Source organism: Oncorhynchus masou, chromosome 29 (genome assembly GCF_036934945.1).
Source record: "Oncorhynchus masou masou isolate Uvic2021 chromosome 29, UVic_Omas_1.1, whole genome shotgun sequence".
In the NCBI taxonomy this organism is placed as follows: Eukaryota; Metazoa; Chordata; class Actinopteri; order Salmoniformes; family Salmonidae; genus Oncorhynchus; species Oncorhynchus masou.
In genome coordinates, this window is record NC_088240.1 from 39,611,917 (window position 1) to 39,638,839 (window position 26,923).

At 41.2% G+C, this 26,923-nt stretch overlaps 1 protein-coding gene across 1 annotated transcript; it reads right to left on the reverse strand.

Moving 5' to 3' along the window:
- Window positions 1-744: 744 nt before the first annotated feature.
- LOC135519616 (T-box brain protein 1-like) lies at window positions 745-4,582 on the reverse strand. Its single transcript, XM_064944855.1, is given in 7 exon segments — window positions 745-1,579; window positions 2,409-2,470; window positions 2,641-2,799; window positions 3,058-3,179; window positions 3,407-3,561; window positions 3,896-4,486; window positions 4,488-4,582. Coding segments are annotated over 7 exon segments (2,019 nt in total).
- Window positions 4,583-26,923: the final 22,341 nt, after the last annotated feature.

The following is a 26,923-nucleotide window of genomic DNA, read 5'->3' on the forward strand; positions in this document are numbered from 1 at the left end:
AAGTACACTATATCAACATTTAACACGTTTATTACCACACCTATAATGAATTTCCATCTTATTTTGCGTAAGATAAAATGGCTGCGTCCTCAAATGTCTAACATGTGGATATTTTGTACTGACACTGTGATTGAACATGATGGACAAAGAGTAGCCTACTACAATGAGTTCCGAAATAATTAGGCTACATATCCTCAGATCTCGCTCCTACCAATAAAAGTATGCTACACAACGATATAGCCATCATAGACTCGCAATAGTTATTTTTTTTGTTATCTAACACATTGTATGAGATCACTTGTTTATAGTATAGGCCTACGATATGCGTTTTAAAACACAACCAACGAGTATGTCTACACTTAGAAATATTACAAATGAATTCAATAGTTTACATTAATTTCACAGTATCACTAAAGGGTTAAATATTATGTACATTATTTTCATAATTACAATAGACAATTGCTGTTGGTGAAAAATCTTCAAATTAAATAAATAGCCTATTGTATTAAGGCCTATCAGATAGCAAATACTGTTAAATGGAAGAATCTCGCCTAAATTTGCCTAGTCTGCCTATGCACTACGACGCAACATCTTTAAATCGTTCGTCAATGTTGGCCCAAGACAGGGTGTGCATTGCAACTGATAGGCCTGTCCGTTGGATATTATCAGTTGGATATGGGCTACAGATAGATGGATCTAAAAATAACACATAGGTCACGCGTTTTTTTCCAGATGTATGGATGTTTAACTGTGTGGATAGAAACTATAGTAACCAATGTCCTTGGCGCAATTTTTCTCACACTCTCTTGGCGCCAACATCTCAGATTTCAACTGAGTTTCCGAAACCGGTGTGGCAGACGGTGAAATTCTTCTCCGTTTGGCTTGCTCAAAAATACCAGAATCACTTGAATCAATCGACTTGATTGAAGACGGCGTCTCTATCCAGCTGGATTCGGATAAGTCTTTTGGTTTTGCCTCATCGGACCCTCCGATGGGTGACCTTTCTGTTGGGATGGTGTCGGCGTCATCAACCAGGTAGTTAGAGGTGCCTGATCTGACGCCTACAGAATTTGTGGGCCAGCAGGATAGAACAGGACTAGACTTACTGCAGTACTGGGGCGGTGTGCGTGTGCCCCAGCCGGATGGGTCGGCATAGTAACCGAGAGGTCTGCTTGAGCACCCTGCAGTGGGCAGGGGAAGGGCCTTTACTCCAGCGGCTGCATATGACAGCAGGGTGGCCGCGTTACCCGCAAAATCAGCAGCCGCGGCGGCATCGTATGCCGAGGCGGCAAAGTCCAGTCGGTTATTGGCAGGGGTGACAAACCATCGCTGCGGGGATGCAACTGTGGGTTCTTCGGTTTGTTGCGGGGATAGCAAGCTGTTACTAAGTGGGACGCTGCGGTCCGTGCCAGGACCAGTCCCTACGCCAGGGTGAAAGCGAGATTTGGCATAACTGCTGACAAATTGGTCCTGTAGGAAAGAACCAGCCATGGCATATCTCGCACCAGGCATGATCTGAGAGCGAGGCGAGTCACCCGGTGATGGCGTTAACCGGTCAATGTCGCAACCTGTGTAGACACTGAAAAGATGAGGGAGAAACATACAAACAAACTATGAATCATGAGAAATATCCGTCACTGCCAATGTGCAAGAATGGAAGAAACTTTCACAAATGCTAATTTGATACAAATGCAGAAGGAACTAGGCTTAGGAATACCTACATTTTTAGGGACATCATCAAATAATTATTATCATCTAACCAGTGGCCTGATAAAAAGTCACCATAATGTGGTTATTATAGTGGACTGAGGCCTACTGCAAATTATAATTAGGCATATGCTTATTAATGTGTCCCCATTCAAATTAAACGGAAACTTGAACCTTGGTAGGCTAATTCGTTATCGATGCTGATCACATTTTAAGATTATTGATATTGATATTGAAGAGCCAACGTGGACACAACATAGACTATATACCGATCCTCGCACCCAATGAACGCACGTCCCAAGAATTTGATAGGCCTATATCATATATGATACGGCTGTATATATGGCTTCTCATGAATAGCCTATTTTGTTCATTTGCAATAGCCTAACGAAAAGCCTAACAATCTCACAATATAACGAAAAACTTGCTGTATTAGAAATGTTGGTTAAAAGTTTTCCTGCAATGGAATTTTCTTTAGATTAAAATGTAGCATGAGCAAAAAATAATGAGGCATGATGAGGCCACACTTAATTTACATTAAAATGATCTATATTATTTGAATTGCCTCAAATGGGTTCTCTAATTAATTTACCTGTATCATTTAATTTAATTTCTAATCGGAGAGAGGCAGAACCAAGCAAAACAAACGGGAATCAACACAAACAATAAAATCACAAATAGTAATTGACAAATAGTCTTACGTGTCATAGTTGTCCCGAAATCCTTTAGCAAATGGATTGTGGTCGATTTTTAGCTGCGTAATCTGCACATAAAAAATAGGCAGATTTGAACGAATAACAGGTGCTTGTTGTTTTCTACCGTTCCAAATCCTAATATACCGAAAGAAATGCGCTTTTGGATATAGGCAACAATACTATAATACTTAACGAATGGAATTATCGTCAATAACATTTTTCAAAATGATTTTCTTACGTCTGTATTCTGGTATGCTGTGACTGCGATAAACTGTGTTTCTGGGAAAGTGAACGTTTGTACTCTTCCAGGTTGGCTGGAGTCCTCGGTTCCATCTTCGTTGACTTCCACTACATGGAGCCTGGGTTGGTACTTGTGAAGGGATTGTAGAACCACCATCTGGGGGTACAAGGAAGATATTCCATAAAATACCTTTAGTTTTGAAGAAAAATAACACCTTTTATAAAAATGTTTATTTAGACTTTAGATTATGATAAATTATTGAGGGGAAACATAATAAGCGACCTATTATGTAACTGCAAGGTGTGAGCACAAACTCTCCTTACTCAATAGTTGAGGGTCTTTGAACGTTTCTGGTCATACTATTTAACGTTTTCTTTTATAGCCTGTATCTAAAATTAAAATGTCGTAGCTGACCTGTCCCGTGTTGTTTGAACCTCCTTTATTGTTCGTTAACTTCAGCTTTCCAAATGAGATTTCTTGGCGCATCCAGTGCGCCCCTGTGTTTGGAGAGTCAGGGTGCATATACACCCTGTTTCCTGTGAAACATAAAGGCATTAAATACATTGAAATGCACTGCTATTAGAAGATATCATACAAATATTGATTTTCAATGATATTCATTAGATCATATATTTGTTTAGGCTGTATTAGTTCAATGTTGCGTGTTCGCTTGCCATTGCAGAATCAAGGCCTACGTTTATCTTCATTATCAACCATTATCTTCACTGTACACTTCACCGAGATGTAGGCTACAGGAACGTACCTGTCACATTTGTATCCGCTTTGCCACATGGTACCCACTTGCCACCTTGGAATCGCCAGTGATTTGGATCAGCAAGAATAACATCCACAAATATATTGTAGTGCGCCGTCGGGTCGAGACCAGAAATGTTGAAACTCAAAAAGGGGAACATCCGTCTGTAATAATACAAAGAATAATCATATAAATGTTGTGCGCTGATGTGATATCAGGCGATGTGTCATGCGTAACAGACCAGCACTTTTGTTGATCTATCACATTTTGAAATCATTTGTGAAACAATCTAAGAAAATATATAGTCAGTCAAACATGTTCAATTATATTGAGAATATAGACAATATTTTGAACGAATTACAATTGCAATTACCTTCCATACCCCGCCCCAGAAAAAAATAATTAATAAAAAAATATATATGCGTATTAGGCTATTTTATCACAATATTTGCCTCCAGACTTGTGGTGAAAAGGATGTAACTGGAGAGGGATACCTACCGTCCTTGTTTAGTGATTATCATCTCTGTTTGATGTCTGTGAAACTTCAGCCACAGGGCCCTGTTGCACAGATATACCTGCGCTTTCCCAGGCACCAGCCCAGCTTGCGCGGAGGAAAACTGGTAGAATGCCGCTCCTTGATAAGCGTGTCCATACTGTTGCGCGTATGGGTAACCCGCGGTTGGGTAGCCTTGCGGGGAGCTGTTGGTCAGAAGACTGTTGTACGCTCCATTAGTGATGACTGGATGGTGGGCCATATAACGACTCGGACTCCCAATAGAAAAAGCCGGGTGCGCTGGTCCATGTTGACTCGGATAGGGGAACATAGCACTCGGAGTTGCTGCGACTGACTGTGGTTGGTTAGATTGAGAAAGGATATACCTTTCTCCTGAAGATCCATCGAAATTATGACGAATTTCAGAGACTCCGTGGAGATCAGGAGAGAGTTTGCCTCTCTGGACGTCCCCTGATGCGTCCTTGGAGTCGGAAAAATTGTCTGCCTCTGACTGATTCGTCATCCCCATGGAATTTTTTTTCAGAGGTGAACTTCTCTCCAGGTTGTCACTAGCAGATATAATAGTATGGTCCTGCGAGCTCAGATCCATCGGAGCACGGGGAGCCACTGCCCACATTCAGACATTTCTTGGATAGTACACTAACTGGAAAGATGCAATTCTCGAGCTGCATAGCTCTCAATGACAAACCGCTATTAAGGCAAACTATATGTAAGCTTTTGTCCACGCCTAATAACTCTAATCTAGCAAACGAAAAAACGCCTTCCTGTGGTTTGAGGCACTTTGAGTAAGAGAGCAAATAAGCCAATTGACACCATCCTGCAATCAGGAAGGATTTGTTTTTCAATACGCTTCCATGCTAATGAAACAACTATTGCTATTGGTTAGCTCAAGACAGTAATTTAATAAGACAGCTCTTAATTGGGATAATCATCATGGCTTTTGTGCATAAACCCCATTTGCGTGTAGAGACAATCAATCAGCATCATGTCCTAATTTGATCAAATTAGAACTTTATGTGATGTGTATCACATCTATATGTTAACTATTTCATATCTTTGTGGTGCATTTCCACATGCTCATGTTGGTTGTGGAAACCAATATCAATACAAATAGTCGTGCCGGAAACATACAATTATGTTTTCCCCCTGTAGATTTTGACATTATTAAGGAAAACGTGCGTTATTTACCTATTAATGTGGTAAGAGTGGTAAAGTATGTTTACCGGGGAAACAAAAATATATTATTAACACAGTAAAAATGACAGGCAATGACAGGCAGTGCACTTCATGCTTTAAAATGTTTGTGATATAGCGTGAAATCATGCCGTTCATCTGAAGATGTGTTTATGAGTCCCAAGGCAGGTAAATATTTTATTACCCTGGTCTAAAGTTTTGAATCAGGGCACTCCACGCGAGTGCCCTGACAAATAAAACAACATAATCAAAATCAGCAAGAATGAAAAAACAAAATCACCAATCAAATAACATTCTGAAAATAATTTTAAAATTCGATGGACTTGAGACAAAGGAAGTTATTTCACCCAATTTATATTTCAGAATTCTAACAAATGTGTTTCAATCTTAAGAATTCGTGCGATTTTGTTTAATGATAGGATAAGATATCACTGTAATTATTAAACGAGTGGACTCTTTTGAGTTGTATTGTTTGATTAGCAGTTATAGAACTAATTAATTATGCACAGGGGGGAAAAAAACCTGATATTCCTCTCAAGTATATAGACTAACTATAGAGGGAACTATTCTGCAGAAAAAGGTCGATCTCATCTTGTCATCTTGACTATTTTTCAGTATTAGAGCTTCATTGATGTGTGGCAGTGTGACAGGGTCATTGGACAAAATCCAACATGAAATGTTGTAGTCCAGAATGAGCCAAGTCGATGCTGTGTGTTGCTTTACAAGGTTGGCAAAACTCCACATTTTACTTAAGTCTACTTATCGATTGAAATACGTGAGACTAATCCACATATGCATACATGGACATTTTGTTTTGATAAATATCACAAGGCCAGCCCCAAATTCTATTAACATTTCGCAAAAATCAAATCAATTATTATTTATCACATACACGTATTTAGCAGATGTTATTGCGGGTGTAGCGAAATAATAGTGTTCCAATGTTTTCTTGAAGTGCATAAATTGCATTGTGTGTTTATGCTCCATATCAACACAATGTAGCTGTCGTTGATATTACTTTTTTTTCTCCGAAAAATAGCATGTTCCTCAACATGTGGGCTTTGCAAAGCTCATTGGAAGAGGTCATGATAGGACAACATATCGTTGTTCTAACTTCAGAGCCCGCTGTTTGGCTGCCATTGTCCTCCTCCCCAACCCCCAACAGCTTGAAATAGAGAACTCAACTCAGTAAACCATGTGCAGTGTTCACAGATGTGTGTTGACTCAGAGGGATCAGCACAGCTGATTACATTATTGTATGCCCTTACCATACACTTCTGGTAGACCCTTGCAAGTTCTAGCAAGTTCAGAAAATGCATTTATCAAGAAAGGTGTGAAAACACAATGCGAACAATCAGAAGAAGTGCTGTGTAGCTGCATGGTTAAATACCATTCTTACAGGTCAAGACAATTGACTAGTGAATGTGTGAGGATAAGCTGCTAATAACTGAAATAGCCAGCATAGCCTGTCGACAGAAATCAGTCAGGTTTGAACCGGAGTAAAATATACGGAATACTTTTGATGTATAAAAAGTTCCTGCGTTTTCTTGACTCATCAACATTATATTTCCCGAGGGAAAACAGCCAGGCTTGAAATTAAGTGTCAAGTATCAGCATACTGAACATCACTTTGAATAAATGTTGCATTCTGTTTCAATAAAGTTGCATGAAGTCTGTGTTTGAACCTTAAACAAGCCAAACTGAACGGTGCAAACCCCCCCCCCCCCCATCTATGGTTGTGGGGCATCCAGAGGGGTGAAAGGCTTTGCATTCTAATGAAGAGCCATGCATCTGAGGCTAACAAGAGAGGTCATTACAGCAGGGCAATAGGCTCCAGTCATCTATTCCTGTAAAACGTACAAGCATGGGCTTGCCTGTGCCTCCAACCAGGAGCTGGTGCAGGCCTTCCCATCCTCATTACAGCATTATGGTTCACTTCCATCACTGATCTTTAATAAGCAAACTGGGCTTGCTTTTTTTTCTCTTGAACCAACCAATGGTTGAATCATCCATGCAGCAGCACCATAGTTTGTTTTCTCCCCATGCTCTATTCCCATTTGTTTGTTATTAGCCCCAGTACTTTGTTCTTATTAGCCCAGCTAGTGGCCATAACCACAGAGGGAGCAGGCTGATTATCCACGTCATGGCCAGTCAGTCCCTCAGGAGGTCATTGTGCAGGTTAAGGAGGGACCTCAGGCTTGGCACACACCCTCCTCTGACCAGACAATATGAAGACAATATGAAAGAATGAAAGTTGAATATGTTTTAGCCATAAGCATTATTTAAATGCATGGTTATAATGGGAGATATAATGAACAATACAGCCTGCTAATTTCTTCAGTTCAACCCATTTCATATCTCTTTTCTAAAATATATTTTGCAAGAAACTTTACTGTATGTCTATGGACAGCTCGTTTAACTAAAGTTAATGTCCCCAAAACGTCCTATTACACAGCAAATTGGCCAGTGTAACATTTCTAGAGTTGATTCACGAGTTTAATTAATTCTGCAAGAGTGATGGGGTTAATATCCAGAGTTCATGTTTACACTGTGGAGAGTAAAACAGTCCTATCAAAACCACACCCATCATTATCATATTTCCCAGCATGCTCTGCATGTAGATTTTTGGGATTGTTTTTAATATCTGTATTTTTGCACATACATTGATTGATTCATCTTATGCTACACAAAGATAAATAACATCATTGTTTTCTAGGCTTCCCGAGTAGCGCAGTGGTGTGCCACTAGAGATCCTGGTTCGAGTCCAGGCTCTGTCGCTGTCGGCCGCGACCGGGAGACCCATGGGTAGGCACACAATTGGCCCAGCGCTGTCTGGGTTAGGGGAAGGTTTGGCCGGCAGGGATGTTCTTGTCCTATTGTGCTCTAGCAACTTCTGTGGCGGGCAGTGCACACTGACATGGTCACCAGGTGTATGGTGTTTCCTCCAACACATTGGTGCAGCTGGCTTCCGGGTAAAGTGGGCATTGTGTCAAGAAGCAGTGCAGTTCGGCTGGGTTGTTTCAGAGTACGCATGGCTCTCAAACTTCGCCTCCCCCGAGTCCGTATGGGACTGCGATGGGACAAGACTGTAACTACCAGTTGAATACCACGAAATTGGGGAGAAATACATGTGTGTGTGTATATATATATCATTATTTTCTAAACTAACCCAATCAGTTAGTTAGATTTATAGCACCAGTTACTAAAATGGTTGTTCTGGTTTGAAAGGTTTATATGGTCTTTTCATCAAGTTTCCCAACCCTGACAGTCATTCTGAATGCAGGTTGCAGGGGAATAAATATTCCAACTGTTGGATATCCTAACTCTGTTCTGGATTCCAATAGGAATTACACATCACTTTGTAAACCAGAATATTGTGACTTGCAGGCTTGATGTGGCCTGCAAACCAGGAGTTAGGCCATCAAAGTAACACCTTATAATATATGTAATGTGTTGTCAAAGTAAAATGTTTATTATAACATTCGCCTTAGATACTAATTTGGTGAAAACCACATGCCTTTAATGGGAAAGAATTCAACAACCATATCTCTGTCACTAACAAATACAGTCATGGGTGGTAACTCTACAATTTACTTTAACAGAAAAGGCATAATGGGAAATGTGCATATTTAGCTTTACACCAAACAGTGTTAAAACAACACCCGAAATGACTAACTGTCACAGTATTTTTGTTTAACACTAATATGAGTTAACTCTACGTCAGTCGTGGTGTTAAATATAAATAACACTGGCAAGTGTAATGCAGTTTTAATTTTGACGCCATGGAGATGTATATATAACCATAATCAGAGTACTTTTTACACTCTGTAGAGTGGGACCATATGTTATCTGCGAAAGTGTTAAAAATAAGTCTTTAAGTGTTGATTTAACACTGCAAAATGTACTGTGTACCATCAATGAAAGCATAAACGTGAGTTACAGTAAGGGGAGCTGTCCACCGCATCAACAAATCTGCCTATGGTTGCTAGCCAGGTCTCTTGATAAGGTATTAAGGTATCTCCTTTTAACAATTATTGTAAATATTAAAATACATAATAAGACATATTAATAATCTTTGAATATTTTAACTCAGTCATGAACAGTATCATCCTTTTCCTTGATGTCCCAAAGAACTATGTTTGCCACCTGGGTCTAATCTAATCAATGTGGATGACAAGGAGAGAAAGAGGCTGAAAGTGAGCACCAGCTCAGGGACTTTACCTAATGCCCGGCACTGTCACATCAATGATGTGATCACAGCACACAAAATGACAACAAAATTATAGCCAGCAAGGATATGGGGACAGAGTGTGCTGCCCCAGTCAGATGCAATTCCTTTTTGTGACTATGAAATGGCATCTCTCTTGTCGGATGGGTAAACATTTCCCTGTCAGGCCAGTAATAAGGAATGAAGCACACTGAGCTGAACTAAGAGGATAGAGCCAAGGTTATTTGTGATTCATGACAGGTAGTGGCTTATATTACAGTGGCACTAAAAATTTCATGGGAATGCATTTAAGATGCCCTTTAAGTTATTTATATGTTGTTTGCCAGACATCACATTGGAATTTTCATCAATAAATCAAGTTAGTAAGTAAGTATTTCTCTTTTTCTCTGCTGTTTGAATAAAAAAAGAGAGGAAGCAAATAAATTCCCCCTAAACTTAATTAGCCCAACAAATGTCTCTTTAGCCTTTGTTTGTTTGACGCTAACATAAATGTTGGCCCCTGTGGTATCCTGCAACCACAGATCTCCCACTGTCAGAAGGAATCAGGGTGCACTTTGGGTAAAAGACAGCTGGTAGCCTGCTAAGGGGCCAGGTGGACAGTTGTGGCTTTTAAAGCCTTATTAGCCATCCTCCCGGCCATGTCATCCCAAGAAGTGCACTCCTATAGCCCTCATTATTGATGTCCTTTTGGGTCCTCAAGTCAGAGATCCCGCCGATTCTTGACCACAACCCTTTACTTAGCTGTCAGTGAGTTACATAAAAGGGCAGATGACATAAGGTGTCTCTTCGAACCCTCTTGACTCCAAACTAAAATGAAACTCCGGTCACCAAGCTGTAATAACAAGCCTACAAACCCTTGCACTTGGAATCTTGAAACTAATATGAGACCTAACCTTTTCAGTGCACTGTCAACGATAAAGTTTGTATGAGATCATCATATTAAACTTTCTTATGCACACTGAGTGTACAAAACATTAGGAACACTCATAATATTCAGTTGCACCCAATAACGGTGTGTGGGTAAAATCACTGGGGAACCAAGCCAGGGGAAAAAAGCCGTATTACAATTTGTTGTGATAATTGCATTGTTTGCTCTATAACCTGTTAGTTCGTATGCTTTGCCATCGCGGTACAGTTGAAGTCGGAAGTTTACATACACTTAGGTTGGAGTCACGGAAACTCGTTTTTCAACCACTACACAAAGTTCTTGTTAACAAACTATAGTTTTGGCAAGTCTGTTAGGACATCTACTTCGTGCATGACACAAGTCATTTTTCCAACAATTGTTTACAGACAGATTATTTCACTTATAATTCACTGTATTACAATACCAGTGGGTCAGAAGTTGACATACACTAAGTTGACTGTGCCTTTAAACAGCTTGGAAAATTCCAGAAAATGATGTCATGGCTTTAGAAGCTTCTGATAGGCTAATTGACATCATTTGAGTCAATTGGAGGTGTACCTGTGGATGTATTTCAAGGCCTACCTTCAAACTCAGTGCCTCTTTGCTTGACATCATGGGAAAATCAAAAGAAATCAGCCAAGACCTCAGAAAAAAAATTGTAGACCTCCACAAGTCTGGTTTATCCTTGGGAGCAATTTCCAAATGCCTGAAGGTACCACGTTCATCTGTACAAACAATAGTACGCAAGTATAAACACCATGGGACCACACAGCCGAAATACCGCTCAGGAAGGAGACGCGTTCTGTCTCCTAGAGATGAACGTACTTTGGTGCGAAAAGTGCAAATCAATCCCAGAACAACAGCAAAGGACCTTGTGTAGATGCTGGAGGAAACAGGAACAAATGTATCTATATCCACAGTAAAACGAGTCCAATATTGATATAACCCAAAAGGCCGCTCAGCAAGGTAGAAGCCACTGCTCCAAAACCGCCATAAAAAAGCCAGACTACGGTTTGCAACTGCACATGGGGACAAAGATCACACTTTTTGAAGAAATGTCCTCTGGTCTGATGAAACAAAAATGGAACTGTTTGACCATAATGACCATCATTATGTTTGGAGGAAAACGTGGGAGGTGTCACATTGGAGGACGCTGGAGAGACGAAGCAGGTACAGGGAGTAAAACATTAATATAGAACGGATATGGAACGAGACAGTAACAGCGTCAGCAAACAGGTAACACAGACAAAAAAACAATTAATGCATCAACAGGGAACAGAGCAGAGAACTGACAAATACAGAGGAGGAAATAAACAGATGAGTGAGTGAGTTCAGGTGAGGGAAGGCAGGTGTGCGTAATTGATGACAGGAGTGCATGATGCAGGGCAGCCTGGTGCCCTCAAGCGCCAGGGGGAGGGAAGAGCAGGAGCAGACGTGACAGTACCCCCCCCACACTCTTGGGGCGCCACCTGGCGTCCCACCTGGGCGAACCGGCCAAGACATGGGCACTGGGCTAGCCGGTTGGGGCAAGGGAGCCTAACGAACCGGCAGGAGCATGAGAGCCTGGCGAGCCGGCTGAGGCATGGGAGCCTAACATCCGGCAGAGGCAAGACGCCTGTCGATCCCGCTGTAAAGAGGGAGCCCGATGATCCGGTGGAGAGTGACGTGGGATGGGAAGCCGCCGAGCCAACCGAGGCAAGGAAACCTCTCGAGCCAGCCAGGCCGTGAAAGCTTGACGGGCTGGCTTAGGCACCCAATAGTTCCATCGGTGGCAGAATCCACCCCGACATCACAACAACAAAAAAATCCTGGATCGGCTGGGCGAACAAGAACTGACGATCCGGCTGGGGCACAACTTGGGATGGGCGCCATCTGAGCCAGCCGGGGCAAGGAAACCTCTCGAGCCAGCTAGGGTGTGGAAGCCCGACGAGCTGGCTAGGCACCCCCGGTTCCATTGGTGGCGACCCAGAGCCGATGTCATCATACCAACCGTAACGCCAGTACTCCTCGATGCTTCGTGTGTGGACTGATGCATTCTGTCACATGGGATGACGCTGGAGAGACGAAGCAGGTCCAGGCAGTAAAACATTCATATAGAACGGACATGGAACGAGACAGTAACAGCGTCAGTAAACAGGTAACACAAACAATTAATGCATCAGCAGGGAACAGGGCAGAGAACTGACAAATACAGGGGAGGAAATAAACAGATGAGTGAGTGAATCCAGGTGAGTCCAATATCGCTGATGAGCGTGATGAGGGAAGACAGGTGTGCGTAATTGATGACAGGAGTGTGCGATGCAGGGCAGCCCGACGCCTCAATCGCCAGGGGAGGGAAGAGCGGGAGCAGACATGACAGGAGGCTTGCAACCCGAGGAAAACACCATCCCAACCGTGAAGCACAGGGGTGGCAGCATCATGTTGTGGGGGTGCTTTGCTGCAGGAGGGACTGGTGCACTTCACAAAATAGATGGCATCATGAGGGAGGAAAAGTATGTGGATATATTTAAGCAACATCTCAAGACATCAGTCAGGAAGTTAAAGCTTGGTTGCAAATGGGTCTTCCAAATGAACAATGACCCCAAGCATACTTCCAAAGTTGTGTCAAAATGGCTTAAGGACAACAAAGTCAAGGTATTGGAGTGGCCATCACAAAGCCCTGACCTCAATCCCACAGAAAATGTGTGGGCAGAACTGAAAAAGCGTGTGCGAGCAAGGAAGCCCACAAACCTGACAATTTAAACGCAATGCTACCAAATACTAATTGAGTGTATGTAAACTTCTGACCCACTGGGAATCTGATGAAAGAAATAAAAGCTGAAATAAAGCATTCTCTCTACTATTATTCTGACATTTCACATTCTTAATATAAAGTGGTGATCCTAACTGACCTAAGACAGGGATATTATTAAACGTCAGGAATTGTGAAAAACTGAGTTTAAATGTATTTGGCTAAGGTGTATGTAAACTTCCAACTTCAAATGTACTGTATATAAGCCTAAGGCCAAGACAATAAGAAGACACAGTAGCAGAATAACTTCTACCACACCTTTGTTTCATCACAAAACCGGAGAGCAACCTCTATCCGCTGAAGTCCACAAAGCATATCGCAATGTAACAAACAGTTACATGACCTACAGCATGGTCAAGCAAGTAATGTTTTAACATTTCAACTACTACTGTAGACAACTATTGATTTAGAACCACAGAGAGTAACCACATGTTGCAAAACAGGAGCTGCCTCCACTATTCCTACACCATTTCAACCTCTATATTTGAACTTCAAAAAATTACCTAAGCTTGTTCTAATACAGTGACAACTAAAATATACCAAAAACAAGCTAAATAAATAAGGTAAATATGTGGCTGTCCATGGTTATGATATCTGTGTGTGTGTGTGTGTGTGTGTGTGTGTGTTTGCGTGCTGATTTTGTTGTCCTAGTCTGCCTGGCTAAAATGCTTGCTTGCTAGCCTAACTTCCTTTCATGAGCAACGATGAGCCAGCTAGTTAACATTAGCCTTCTACATCTAGCTACATATTGAACTTCCATCCTCTCAGGCCAGGGGCACAATGTAGGAATTTACAGTTTGATCAGAATCGCCATTATAATCATAGGCCAGTACAGAGAATTAAGTAAAACCACAAGTACAAATCCCTATCTCTATTCATGGCTAATTTAGGAAAGGGACCATTTTAGCTAAATAGCTATCATCTAGCTATCCACAACAACACAAAGAGATGCAACAATTCAATTTTTTCTGTCAATGATGTTTTGCTCTCGATGTGATTTGATTGGTGTGAAGCCCTATCCAAACTGGCTTTTCTTGACACTTTGTTTTGGTGCGCCAGCACCATTCACAATTGAGCTCGCTCAGTTTAACGCAATGCTGATTGGCTATTATTTTATACTACGCTGATTGCTCCCTGGCCTCCCTTGCGTTCAATGCTACAGGCAGCAACAATGTCATACTCTTTTCGACCAGACAGCATCAGATAGATGGGTTACACATACAGACACAGAGGGGCGCTGTTTCACTTGCTCGGATGCTTTGTCCGGTAGGATACATTCAGCCTCTTGCGAATTGAAGGACAATTATGAAACAGAGAGACGAAATATCAATTATTTTATTAGTGTTTTTTTGGGGAAGCCTGGCTTCCCTTGTTATTGAATACACTGGTTGCGTCCCCTTTTGCCCTCAAAACAGCCTCAATTTGTTGGGGCAAGGAGTCAAAAGCGTTCCAAAGGGATGCTGGCCGATGTTGACGCCAATGCGTCCCATAGTTGTGTCAAGTTGGCGGGATGTCCTTTGGGTAGTGGACCATTCTTGATACACGGGAAACTGTTGAGTGTGAAAAAACCCGGTAGCGTTTCAGTTTTTGACACACTCAAAACGGTGCGCCTAGCACCTACTACCATACCCCATACCCCATACCCCGTTCAAATACCCCATACCATACCCGTTCAAATACCCCATACCATACCCCGTTCAAATACCCCACACCATACCCCGTTCAAATACCCCATACCATACCCTGTTCAAATACCCCATACCATACCCTGTTCAAATACCCCATACCATACCCCGTTCAAATACCCCATACCATACCCTGTTCAAATACTCCATACCCCGTTCAAATACCCCATACCATACCCTGTTCAAATACCCCATACCCTGTTCAAATACCCCATACCATACCCCGTTCAAATACCCCATACCGTACCCCGTTCAAATACCCCATACCATATCCTGTTCAAATACCCCATACCATACCCCGTTCAAATACCCCACACCATACCCCGTTCAAATACCCCATACCATACCCCGTTCAAATACCCCATACCATACCCCGTTCAAATACCCCACACCATACCCCGTTCAAATACCCCATACCATACCCCGTTCAAATACCCCATACCATACCCCGTTCAAATACCCCATACCATACCCCATTCAAATACCCCATACCATACCCCGTTCAAATACCCCATACCATACCCCGTTCAAATACCCCACACCATACCCCGTTCAAATACCCCACACCATACCCCGTTCAAATACCCCATACCATACCCTGTTCAAATACCCCATACCATACCCTGTTCAAATACCCCATACCATACCCCGTTCAAATACCCCATACCATACCCTGTTCAAATACCCCATACCCCGTTCAAATACCCCATACCATACCCCGTTCAAATACCCCACACCATACCCTGTTCAAATACCCCATACCATATCCTGTTCAAATACCCCATACCATACCCTGTTCAAATACCCCATACCATACCCTGTTCAAATACCCCATACATACCCTGTTCAAATACCCCATACCCCGTTCAAATACCCCATACCATACCCCGTCCAAATACCCCATTCACTTAAATATTTTGTCTTGCCCATTCACCCTCTGAATGGCACACATACACAATCCATGTCTTAATACTCTCAAGGCTTAAAAATCCTTCTTTAACTTGTCTCCTCCCCTTCATCTACACTGATTGAAGTTAATTTAACATGCGGCATCAATAAGGGATCATAGCTTTCAACCAGATTCACCTGGTCTGTCTATGCCAATGAAATAGTGGGTGTTCCTAATGTTTTTTACACTCAGTGTGTGTGGCACTGAGTGTCCGGATTTCACCATGTTTGAACTCAAGCTCTTGGACTTGAGCACCAATATACAGCTATGTGAATTCCTGACACATGTGAACTCACCAAAATCAGCAATGTTGTACAATTTTTTTATTTATTTGTTTTATATTTTTTTTTACATATGACAATACCAAAGAGGATTATAGGATTCTCTACATCAGCTTGGCCAAGCTAAATCACTGATGTGTATTAGAAAGGGTTATTGGGTCTAGGAGGATATAATGCCAGAAATCCCAAAGTGTAGAAAATGGTTAATGTTCCAACTAAAACTTATTTTATCACCTGCTACTGACCTGTTATCAACTGTTCAGTTTGTTTGCTAGTCTCTTTAAAAATGTACCTGACTGTGTGACCCTGTGAGTGCAGCTGGGGTTTGTGACCATTTTGTTATTTCTGCTGCCATGCACTGTCAGACGTCTACAAGTGAAGAACATCGGCCACTGTCCCTAGTAAGCCCATGGCATAAAAAATTCAGGCCAACTCTAATTTAAAGCCCTTTCTGATGAAAAGCACACCGAAATGAAACTGACTTATGCCAAATGAATATCACTGAATCGCTGTGATTGTGGGGTTGATGTTTGTAACGTTGAAATTATTTATATAACATCAATTTCATTTCAACAGTACCGATGCCATGAAGTGCGGACATTTTTCCTTCAGCCTCCTCAGAGAGTTTTTATTCACTGGGCCTAAATCTAATGATGTAAAAAAAAAAAACCTCCAGTATTCGCAGCATTGCCTTTTTAATAGCTCATACCAAGCATGTCGGTAGAAGCTGCTACAATCCCAATATCTGCAAAGAGACACAAGTAAATTCACATTATAATAACATTTGCTTTGAGATAGTGAAACTATTAAAGTATTTTCATTTTTTTTTTTTTACGGAATGTTAAGAAAATGTTCACCTGAAAACCACATATTTATATATTTTGTGACAAAAACAACAACCTGCAAATCATATTCATGGAAAATGTGTGGACATTGTGTAACACCAAGATATGAAATTGAGGGGCGGTTTCCTGGACAAAGATTAAACTTAGTCCTAGACTAAAAAGCACTTTCAATGGAGATTCTCTATTGACCTTGCTATTTAGTACGGGCACAGAGTTTTAATCTGTGCCCGGGAATCCACCCCTAAATGTACAATAAAAATTCCCCTCTGCACAGAAAATACAATATTCTCAGGCAAGGTGCAGAAAAGAGGATATTTTGAAAATGGGAGCAAACAGCCGATTGTCGTGTTACAAGAATAATCTTAATTAAAGTAGCAAGCAACAACAGCAGGCCAACATGCGGCTCATTGGGAATGCAGTGTGAAAAGAGAGGCCCACAGATTATCGCTCTAACTCATGTTTCGTTTATCCTAGAGCAATACAGTCCGGCTCCCTCTCTGTCAAAGGAATAGTGACTGTTAAAACCTGGAACCCAACCCGAAAAGGCAAGGCCAGAAATAACACAGCCACACAGTCACCGGCACAAAATGGCTGAGTGAACGCTCGAGAGTGAAAGCATTGGAGACATCTTCAATATGTTTAGCACGGCTACGCAGCAGCGTCATACCACCGGTTTTATGTCCATTCATATTTCAGGAAGAGCCCCATCTCTAAGTGGTAACTTCAATGAGGTGTTCATGCAACAGCTAGACATGATATGCTAAACCTTTGCATTCCTTTCAAACTACAGGAAGAAAACCTACGCCAGCACTAGAGGCCCACACACAATATGTTTGATAATAGTAATAAAAAAATATATAAAAAAATTGAAGCAACAAAAGCAGACAAACCGTGTCCTTGCCATTCAACTATGAGAGGTAGCCCTCAACCAATTTCTGTGTGCTGTACGGTGTACCTGACTCTTTCCTCCTCCCCATGGCAAAGTGAAATGGAATTGCCTCTCACATTCAAAGACAGCTCTGTGAAGGTGATAATAGAACTACTCCCTGCTGTCTGCAGGCAGGAAATAGGAAAACGGCATATGGGGCCAGGAACCAAGTAGAAAGGAGAGGCGCCCAGGCAAGGGAGGAAACCATAAGAAAGGTTAATGATCATTTCTGAATTGTACAGGGAGAAACTACGCTCCAAGTTGAGAGGGGAAAAAAATGTGACATGACTGTCAGACTGACGTGCGTCTCTTCCATATGACAAACAAACACAGGTGAAAAACAGTAATATCTTCATGCCACTTTTTTTTTTAAACAAGCGAAGGCAGTAATGTAGGCTGCTGCAGCAAGAGATCGAATTGAATTGACATTGAATTAACTAGATGACCTGAAACTGAGTATTGGATTTCTCACAAGTAAAAATCAGTGTTTAAGTTATATGTTACAAATTAACCCGTATATATTGCATAGAGTAAATTACACAGAATTAGACTGTCACATTGCCTCTCATGTGGACATGAGATACACAAGGGTAAAAGGTGAGGAATAGAAGCATACCTGGTAGATATACACTCTGGCAGGGCTCCGTCATCACCATGGCACCACCTGCATGCTCCGACAAGAACCTCTGCTAGGTGTTAATATGGTCTCCAGACAGCCTGCAGTTACAACCAGGGTGGCTTTGATAGCCAGTCACCAGCACCATCTCCATCTCAGGCCTGCAGCACAAGTAGGACTTACGAGTAGCTGTGCCAATCCGTAAATGACCGGACACCTGCAACAAAATGGGTATAAATTGGGCAGATTGGTCTGATGAGAAATTGAGGGTGTGAAAAAATAAAACAAAGGACATTTAGAGATGTCGCTTACAACATGCCTGAGTGAAAACATGAGAATGAGCGCTGCAAGTGGATTGCGGAAGGTGTGCTTACATTAAACGGGGTGTACTTTAGCAGTGGAAGAACTTGCTTTCAATTTTTCACCCTGTTACCACACCTAGGCCGAGACAGTTTGTAGCCTTTCAGCACCCGAGACTGGATACCCACCCTTTAAGTATCAATTAAATCAGCAGTGGGACTAAGGATTCCATCATGAAGCAATTTGCACTTTGCTGCTCTGCTGCTGAGCCTTTGTTCACATTCATTTTAATGTTTTTTTTCTCTTTCTACATAAAAGGTATTCAAAGAAGTCGATGACAACTGTTGAAGGGAACAGAATGGACAATTATTGTAATTGAAATAGATTGTGCTAATCCTCATCACATGTGCTTTCCATCTTTCTATCAAACATGATAATGCGATGCAATAAAACAAAGAGACACAAACACAAATGTACACAGCTATTATGCCTGTTCACAATTATACGCAGATGTATCATATTCTATAATTATGCACTGCAGTAACATAGTATAAACCAGCCTTTATCTTGAACTCTTTGGTTGATTACTACCCTACACTACTCACTTTGTTTAGCACATGGCCTCACATGTGAATCCTTAATGAGATGGGTGAGGCTAAGGCTTAAGACGGTGTGAACGATGCTTAACGGGTGTGGACAAAGAAGAGCTCTCCAGTAGGTTTACCAGATGATTCAAGGGCCATTTTCTCAAAAGTGAGGTTACAAGTTTATCAACTTCCAGAGCAGAATGACTTCCCCGTTGTTCTTCAACTGCAGTGTATGAAAGTCGATTTTCTAGCTCCGAGTCTCTACTTTTATCCAATGTAAAAAATAAAAAACCATTTCAAATGTTGCTACATAAGACCGAATCGAGCCAGTCGGTCACATATGAGTTTCAGCTACGAGTATACTTCACAGGGACATCTCCCGAATCTGACATAGAGATCATTGGAACCTGACAAGATAACACTTAAACACAGAGGTGACATGACAGTGTCTTCAGAGCCAGAGGGATCGATACTTAGCTTAGCTCAGTGGGCATCTGAGCAGTTATACTGCCATGTTTATCCGCTTTAATATCAAGTACAACCAGATTCAGTAGCACTACATCTTTTCGAATTAAGTCGTAATAATTTGCGAGGTTCCTTAACCTTCAAACTATAGAATGCCCGGAAGAGGTTCCAGTCAGACGTTCTAAAGGTCTGTTCAAATGGTGACCTTTCGGTTTACTGCAAGTGAAGTGATGTGACTTGCGTGCCAGGAAGGATGACTTAAACAAATGAGTAAGACAGCCAGAGCTATAGAAAACAAAAAACCCCATCATCTTCACAGCTGCACATTTGTGAAAAATTGAACGATGTCACTGAACAGCATTAGCTATCCCAACGGGTGAACAACAACCTCTCACTGTATTTTCTCTGTCGATACTGTCACTGTGCATCTCTCATTTTCTCCCCATCTAAATCTATATCCTTAAATAAAAAATCAAATATTTCCTTCAAATATTCAACAGTCGCCCCCCCCCCGAGAGGTAGGGAGTGTGGTTTAATAATGCAACTACACAGGGCAGGTCTCTACAGACATGGCAGAGTAGTTCTGGTTTGTGTTGTGGAGCTGTAGTGTTTTTGAACAAGATCCTCACACACAGAGACATTGAGATAGTCCCGTAGATTAAGGAGTAGTATCACACAACTTGAAGTTACTCCAAATCCCAAACAGTTCTATGCTACATATATTTAGATCAATCTATCGGCCATCTGTCGATCTAAATCGTGGTTCGACTGCCAATTCTAAATGTATTGTGCAAAACAGTAGCTAACACATTTGCTTGAAGAAGACTGGCCTATAAGACACCCACATATTGTTATGTCTTATGTAATTCTATGGGTTGTGTTCAATGCAAAAACCACAGGGACACGAAATGAAGGAAGAAGAAAACGAAAAACATCTTACTTGTCTCGATGCAACAGCAGAACAGGGTCCCTAACTTGCAGATTAGGGCACTGGGAGCACTTTGCAGGTCTCGTCACAGGTATGACGGGGGAGATTTGCGCTTGCTATCCCCAGATAGAGAAAGGTGTGAAGAAAATACGCAGCCAATTTGTCTTGTGCTGAATCAAAATGGAGAAAAACATAACCTGCATATATTCTGGATCGTCATATACTGTCAGACACAGATTCCAACTACTACCAAACATACAATTAAGCAGGAAAGAGATTTTAAAAAATGTGTGTGTGTGTGTATATATATATATATATATATATATATAAAAAATCCATGAAGTTCAATCTAATCACACAGACAAAGAGAGAGAGAAAGAGTGATCCATGGGGAATTGGTGTGACTAACAGCAGGCAGTAGCATTACATATGGGGTGCCATTTTCACAGCTTCCACAAAGAGAACACAAAAAGTGCTACCTCTCACTATCCAACCCTGTTAAAACAATAAACAGGTTTTACCATGGTAACAAAGACTCCAGGTGAATTAACTAAGCCCATGTTTTTTTTTTACCACAAACAAATAGTGAAGAGAGAGATGGATATTCAACAGGGATACAATAATGTCTGTGTAGAAGAGCAAAGAGACTGGGCATTAATGAAGCCATCATCCTCCCACTAATGCAATGAGGTGTCAGTCAGGCAACTAGCCTGCCAGAATGGCTTTCAGTTTTACCCAAGCCAGATGGTTTGTTAACACTGAATAAATAACTGGATTTATGTGTGGACCTCTATAGCAGGGATCATGTACATATATACAGGAAAACATGATGGTCATCAGAAGGAGAATAAAGCTATGATCTACTAACCTGGATAGCGCGTGTTACTGAGGAAAGGTTTGTGCCGCTCATGAAGTTGACCAACATGTTCACAGTCTCTAAAGCTGTTATGTTGACAAAGTGTTACGACGGGAACCTTTGTCAACATAACTGTACACAGCTCACACCTAAAAGTGTTATCCACCATGTCCTCCTCCACTTCAATTTGTTAACATCATTAGATAGATCACTCCACCTTTTCCTATGGTGTGAACTGGTATCAATCATTTAGCTGTCTTTCAATTAGGATGTATTGTTCAAATACCTGCTAATGAATCGTGAAACCAAGCCTTGTGGTGTGATTGTGGCGTTTCCACTAGAACGATTCACCACATTTACAACGGTATGCAAGCACCTTTTTCAATTACAGTCCGTCTTTAGTGGTTTTCATTCATTAGGCCAGTAGTTGGTGTGAGGGTGTCCACCTTACACATAGACAAAGGTGTTTCTGGTTTTGTTATTTGCCACCTTCATTACAGGCCAAAAGCAGAGGCCACTCCACCTGCAGAGGGACTCAGAGGAAAACAAAGGAGTGCCCAGTGTGATTTTCACCAAGGGCTTAGAAATTCACACCTGTATGAGGTGTTGTTTTTAAGGCTGATAAACATGTGTGAAATGTAAGGGGTGGAGTAGAATGGGTTCTTCATCCAAAAATAGATTTTATGACACAGAAATCAAGAGAATATTGAGGCTGAGATTGTCATTTCTTAATCTCCATGTAAAACAAAAAGAGGAGAGAAAACATTTGCAGTAGAGCAGCAGTGTATCTTAGATACCAGAGTGGTTGTTCTAATTGAAGCTGAACATGGCCATATGGGCAAGTGTGAAAATAGAATGTCCGGCAAGTGTGAAAATAGAATGTCCGGCAAGTGTGAAAATAGAATGTCCGTCAAGTGTGAAAATAGAATGTCCAAGAAGTGCATTAGGATTCATGAGGTACATGAAAAAACACAGCATTTCCAGTATTGCCAGTCTGATACTCAATTCCCAAATATCTCAACAAACGACGGGTTTATTATGACAGTATTATTAATACAAAATGACAGGTTTATTAATACAAAAATGACTCGGCAGACAAATTCAACAACAACAAAAAAGGAGAAATGGCGTGGGCAAACGATTATTTGTATTGCATGCTGAATTTCTAGTCCCTAAAAATGACAAAATCAGTGGATGAATAACATGAGTTGCTCCTCTCCTGGCATTGGTGATGTGCAGAGGCAGCCTGTTATTGAAGGTGTTAATTGGCAAATTCAGTACAAGTCAAGAGCATGTTCCCTGTCGTCCTCGCCCAGCAAGGCTAGGTCATTAAACTGAGAATGGATTCTCTCATGCTGCCTTAACCCTTGAATTGCAAGTTATCATTTTATTCCACAACCCCACCCCACCCCACCCCCCAAGCTCCAACCCACCCCCATGTGTTATGGTGAAAAACAACTTACATCGATGCAACAGAGGGGCATCGAAGAAGAAGTCATTTAGTTTGGGCTATGGCTTTTAATGGCACAACCGTAATGCCAACTATCTACCAACTATTTTGCACTAAGTATCGACCAATTATTCTGACAACTATTCTCATGATAATCTTTCTACAACACAGCCATGAGATGTTATTTTCATAGACTCTATGAGGCCATGTCAATAAGGGCCAGAACCCTTGGAGCTGTTAACGTGATGTTGAAAAAGGATTTTAACAATGGGCATTATCAAAATCACACGGATCATTACTCATGCGAACATGTGTCCCATCCAGTCTCCAGGTCCCCTGAAATCGGAGGCTCCTTTGGGGTTCGGGGTGCGATCTCACCACTGCCTCTGTCATCTTTTGCTGTGACTGCCAAATCTGTTCTCCAGAAATCAGGGCTCTCAAACCAGCACTGCAAACACACCATGGAGAGAGGGGCCATTCAGAGACTTTCCAAAGGCAACAATGGCTTCAACACATTTAATCTGACACTGGTAAATCCCACCGCTTTGACACAAAGAGCAAGATGCAGCCCAGCGCATGGTATGGAAACTGTGAGGTGATACGCTGGGCTCACTATGCCAGGAGATTTGGCAGTCCCATTGTGACCAGCCTGCAGATAACTGAATATGTTTCTCTCATGTGTTGTTAATTGTCTGCGTGACATTGATGTTGAGACGCTGTTCTGGACAGGTGGCCTTATTACACTGGCTGGGCATGTGTGGACAGACATCTAGACTGTAGGCTTTTTTTAATGTTAAGATGGAAAAGGTGAACACATGTCTGGAAGAGGAGAAAATTAGTAACAGATAATACAAACATTTAAACAAATTATTCCTCTACTAGTAGACAAGTCCTTCAAAGATGACAAAATATGATAACTGTAGAGTAATGTTCAGGAGCAAGATAGTTTGCTTTTTACATTACAGTAAGAACACATTTGTACCTGTCTACGTCATCGCATTTACAACCTGGTGGGTCTGTCTACTGTATGTAAACAAGAAAAGACAGAGAAGGAAGCCATTGTAAACAATGCAGCAATTAGAAGTCTAGGCCTACTAATTAAACTTCCCAAATGTTGGTGGTAATTAAAACGGCTGATCAAACTTCCTGTTAATTAACACTACATACTAATTCTAGAATCTGTCGTCCTTTTCTATCTAACAAACATTTCCTCTTTTTTAATTTTTTTTTTTACAGACGTTCTGGTAAACAGAAGTGGCACGGCTCTATAGATGATTTTCGTCCATCATTTCACAGTGACTCAATTAGATACGGTGTGGATATGTTGGCCTTTATGCAATGTTGATATGCAATGTATGTTTATTATTCATTGTTCAGTTTGGCCTGTTTGTGTCTGATGTAATTACACAGTGCTGTAGAATATTACAGCTGGATATTGGTTGCCGTTATGACTACAATGTAATGTTGGAGCAGCATTGCATGGATCTCTCCTGACTGATAAGGATCACAAAATAAATTGGTCTTTGAGATGAGATAATCAATAACAAGTGGTTTAAAAAAATACTGTAGATGTAAAAACAGTGCACCTTAGTGTAAAGTATTCAAACACACACGGATTTGGAGTGTACGTTTCAGTACTATATTTCACTGATTGTGACATGTTAGTCTGGAGTTAAATCTAATGAGATTTTGACAAGTGATCTCGCTAGGACAGTTTTCTTCCTTGTTTCAAGCTTGGTTTTACATTCCATCTAAAGTAGGCGTGAAAGCCCTTGAGTAATGTCATGACAGTGTATTGCGTATACAGTACTTTACTCCAAACACTTCGTAAGTCTGCCACTACGGGAATTTGTTCAGTAATTATGAAAATCTCAATAAGCATAGAATTGTATTTTGAGTACATACATACATACATACATACAGATTAGTAGTTACGGTTCAATACCAGCTATTGTGAAGGGAATCTAATTGACAAAAAAGGTCAGATATTAAATTGATCACTGTGATCATAGAAATCCCTAATTCAGGTTATATTAGATAAATTTGATAGTTGAATGAAAATGGAAGAACTTCAGATGTGCAATCTGCAGATTCATTTCCGAACCGGTTAGAATACAGAGATGTGATGATACAGGCCACACAAATCAACTCCTGCCTACGATGACCTTTTGGCTCATTCATGCATTGGCAGAACTGGTGCCAGCACAAATATGTCAGTCCCCCCCCTCTCCTCCAGTTGGAATTGACTGCAAGTCGCCTGAAGCTGGAGACTTCCTATTTTTCCCTGAACTCTGTGTAGCTCAGAATGGCGGTGCAGCAGCACTCCTGATTAGCATGAGGTAATGATGGTGAGCTGGGCTCCATTGTTCTAACACCTCCCCTCTCCTCCGCACCAATCTGTCACCGTTCAGCGGGCTACCGATGCCTCAAATGCTGCTCTCCACAAATGAGATGGATAATTAGTTGCCCCTCACGAATGCTGCACTCTTCTCACCCCTGATTGCTTTCACCTTTTTGCTCCTGGCAATTTTGACACCTCGTAATCAGCCTGCTGCTTCTCCCTCCCGATCCATATCGTTCTTCCTCCTATTCCTCAAATGTTCCCTCCAAAACACAGCCGACACAAACTCACATGGAACAACAAGAGGTTAGGTGCACCTCAAGGTGGGCCATACAATGGGATCCCCAGGAGCTGAAGTGACTTTTCTGATCTTGCTGTCCACATTACTTTATTAACAAGCGAGACAACATACAAAAGAGACAGAAGAAAAAAATCATAAGCCTATAGCTCTCAGTGCCGCTTCCCTTCCAAATAACAAGCAGAGACAACATAATTATGTGCAAGCATCTGTCGATGATTCCAGAGAGAGAACCATACAGTCTGCACTGTGTTCAACTCTTCACAGATTTACAAGGCACAATCATTAGGGAGATTGGTTATTTGTATTTGCTAAATTTTTCGGAATAAATTCTCTCTCTCCTTCACTGTCCATAAATTTGATGTGAAAATTCTACAGTTTATGTTCATCCAAATTAGGCATAGCACATTATGCTTAGCACATTGTACATGACCAAAATGTAATATTCAGCTTTGTAAATACAGCACAAGGACATGTTGTTTCAGCTATTTTGCCCTCTCGGATAATGTATTGTTTTTGTATTTGTGTGGTGTCCACTGTATCAGCAACAAAGTGTTCTAATAACTCATTAGCATAGGTCAAAGAGGATGAATAGGCTCTCCTCTCCCTTCTGATATTAAATCCTGATTCCTTTCTCTTGGTCCAGAAGATTTGAGCATAACTATAAAGATTGTTGAAGTTCTATATAAATCAGGCAATACTGTCAGTGATAAAGCAATGACAGTATTCTGTGATCATCAAATCCATAAAACACATCTACATATGATTCAAAGTGATGTAAACATCAATTAAATAGCTATAAAGTACAACAATTAAAATGTATGCACTCACTACTGGATAAGAGCTTCTGCTAAATGTCTCAAATATCAAATGCAGTATCAGTGTTGAGTAAAGTGGGATTAATAAAATATCCCGTTTGCAGTCTTCACACCAGCTCATCTACACAGCACAAGTGTTACCAGCCCATATCCGCAGGGCTGCAAGGTCCTCAAAATGCACACAGATGTGTTTTAATACACGTATTTTCCCTATTTCCCTAAGACAACGTCACACAAGATAGTGACAATTACTACAATTATTTGCAAAGCTGTGAATAAATATTGCCCGATGTCAAAAGCTATTTTGTAGGCAAGAGGCTAAGTCTCGCCCTGAAAACTCCCGTGTTTCTAACAGCTTGTGTGTTTTACTATACTGTTACTAGCTGGTTATTGATAGTCTTTAAATTTATCACATTTAAAATGTAGATCTAATAGTGTAAGCCTAATCACCAACCCATAAAAAGGGAGCAGGGGAATACAAAATAAACCATGCTCATTTGTCTAGTCATCTGTTAATAATGCACTACCTAAAAATCGAAATACGC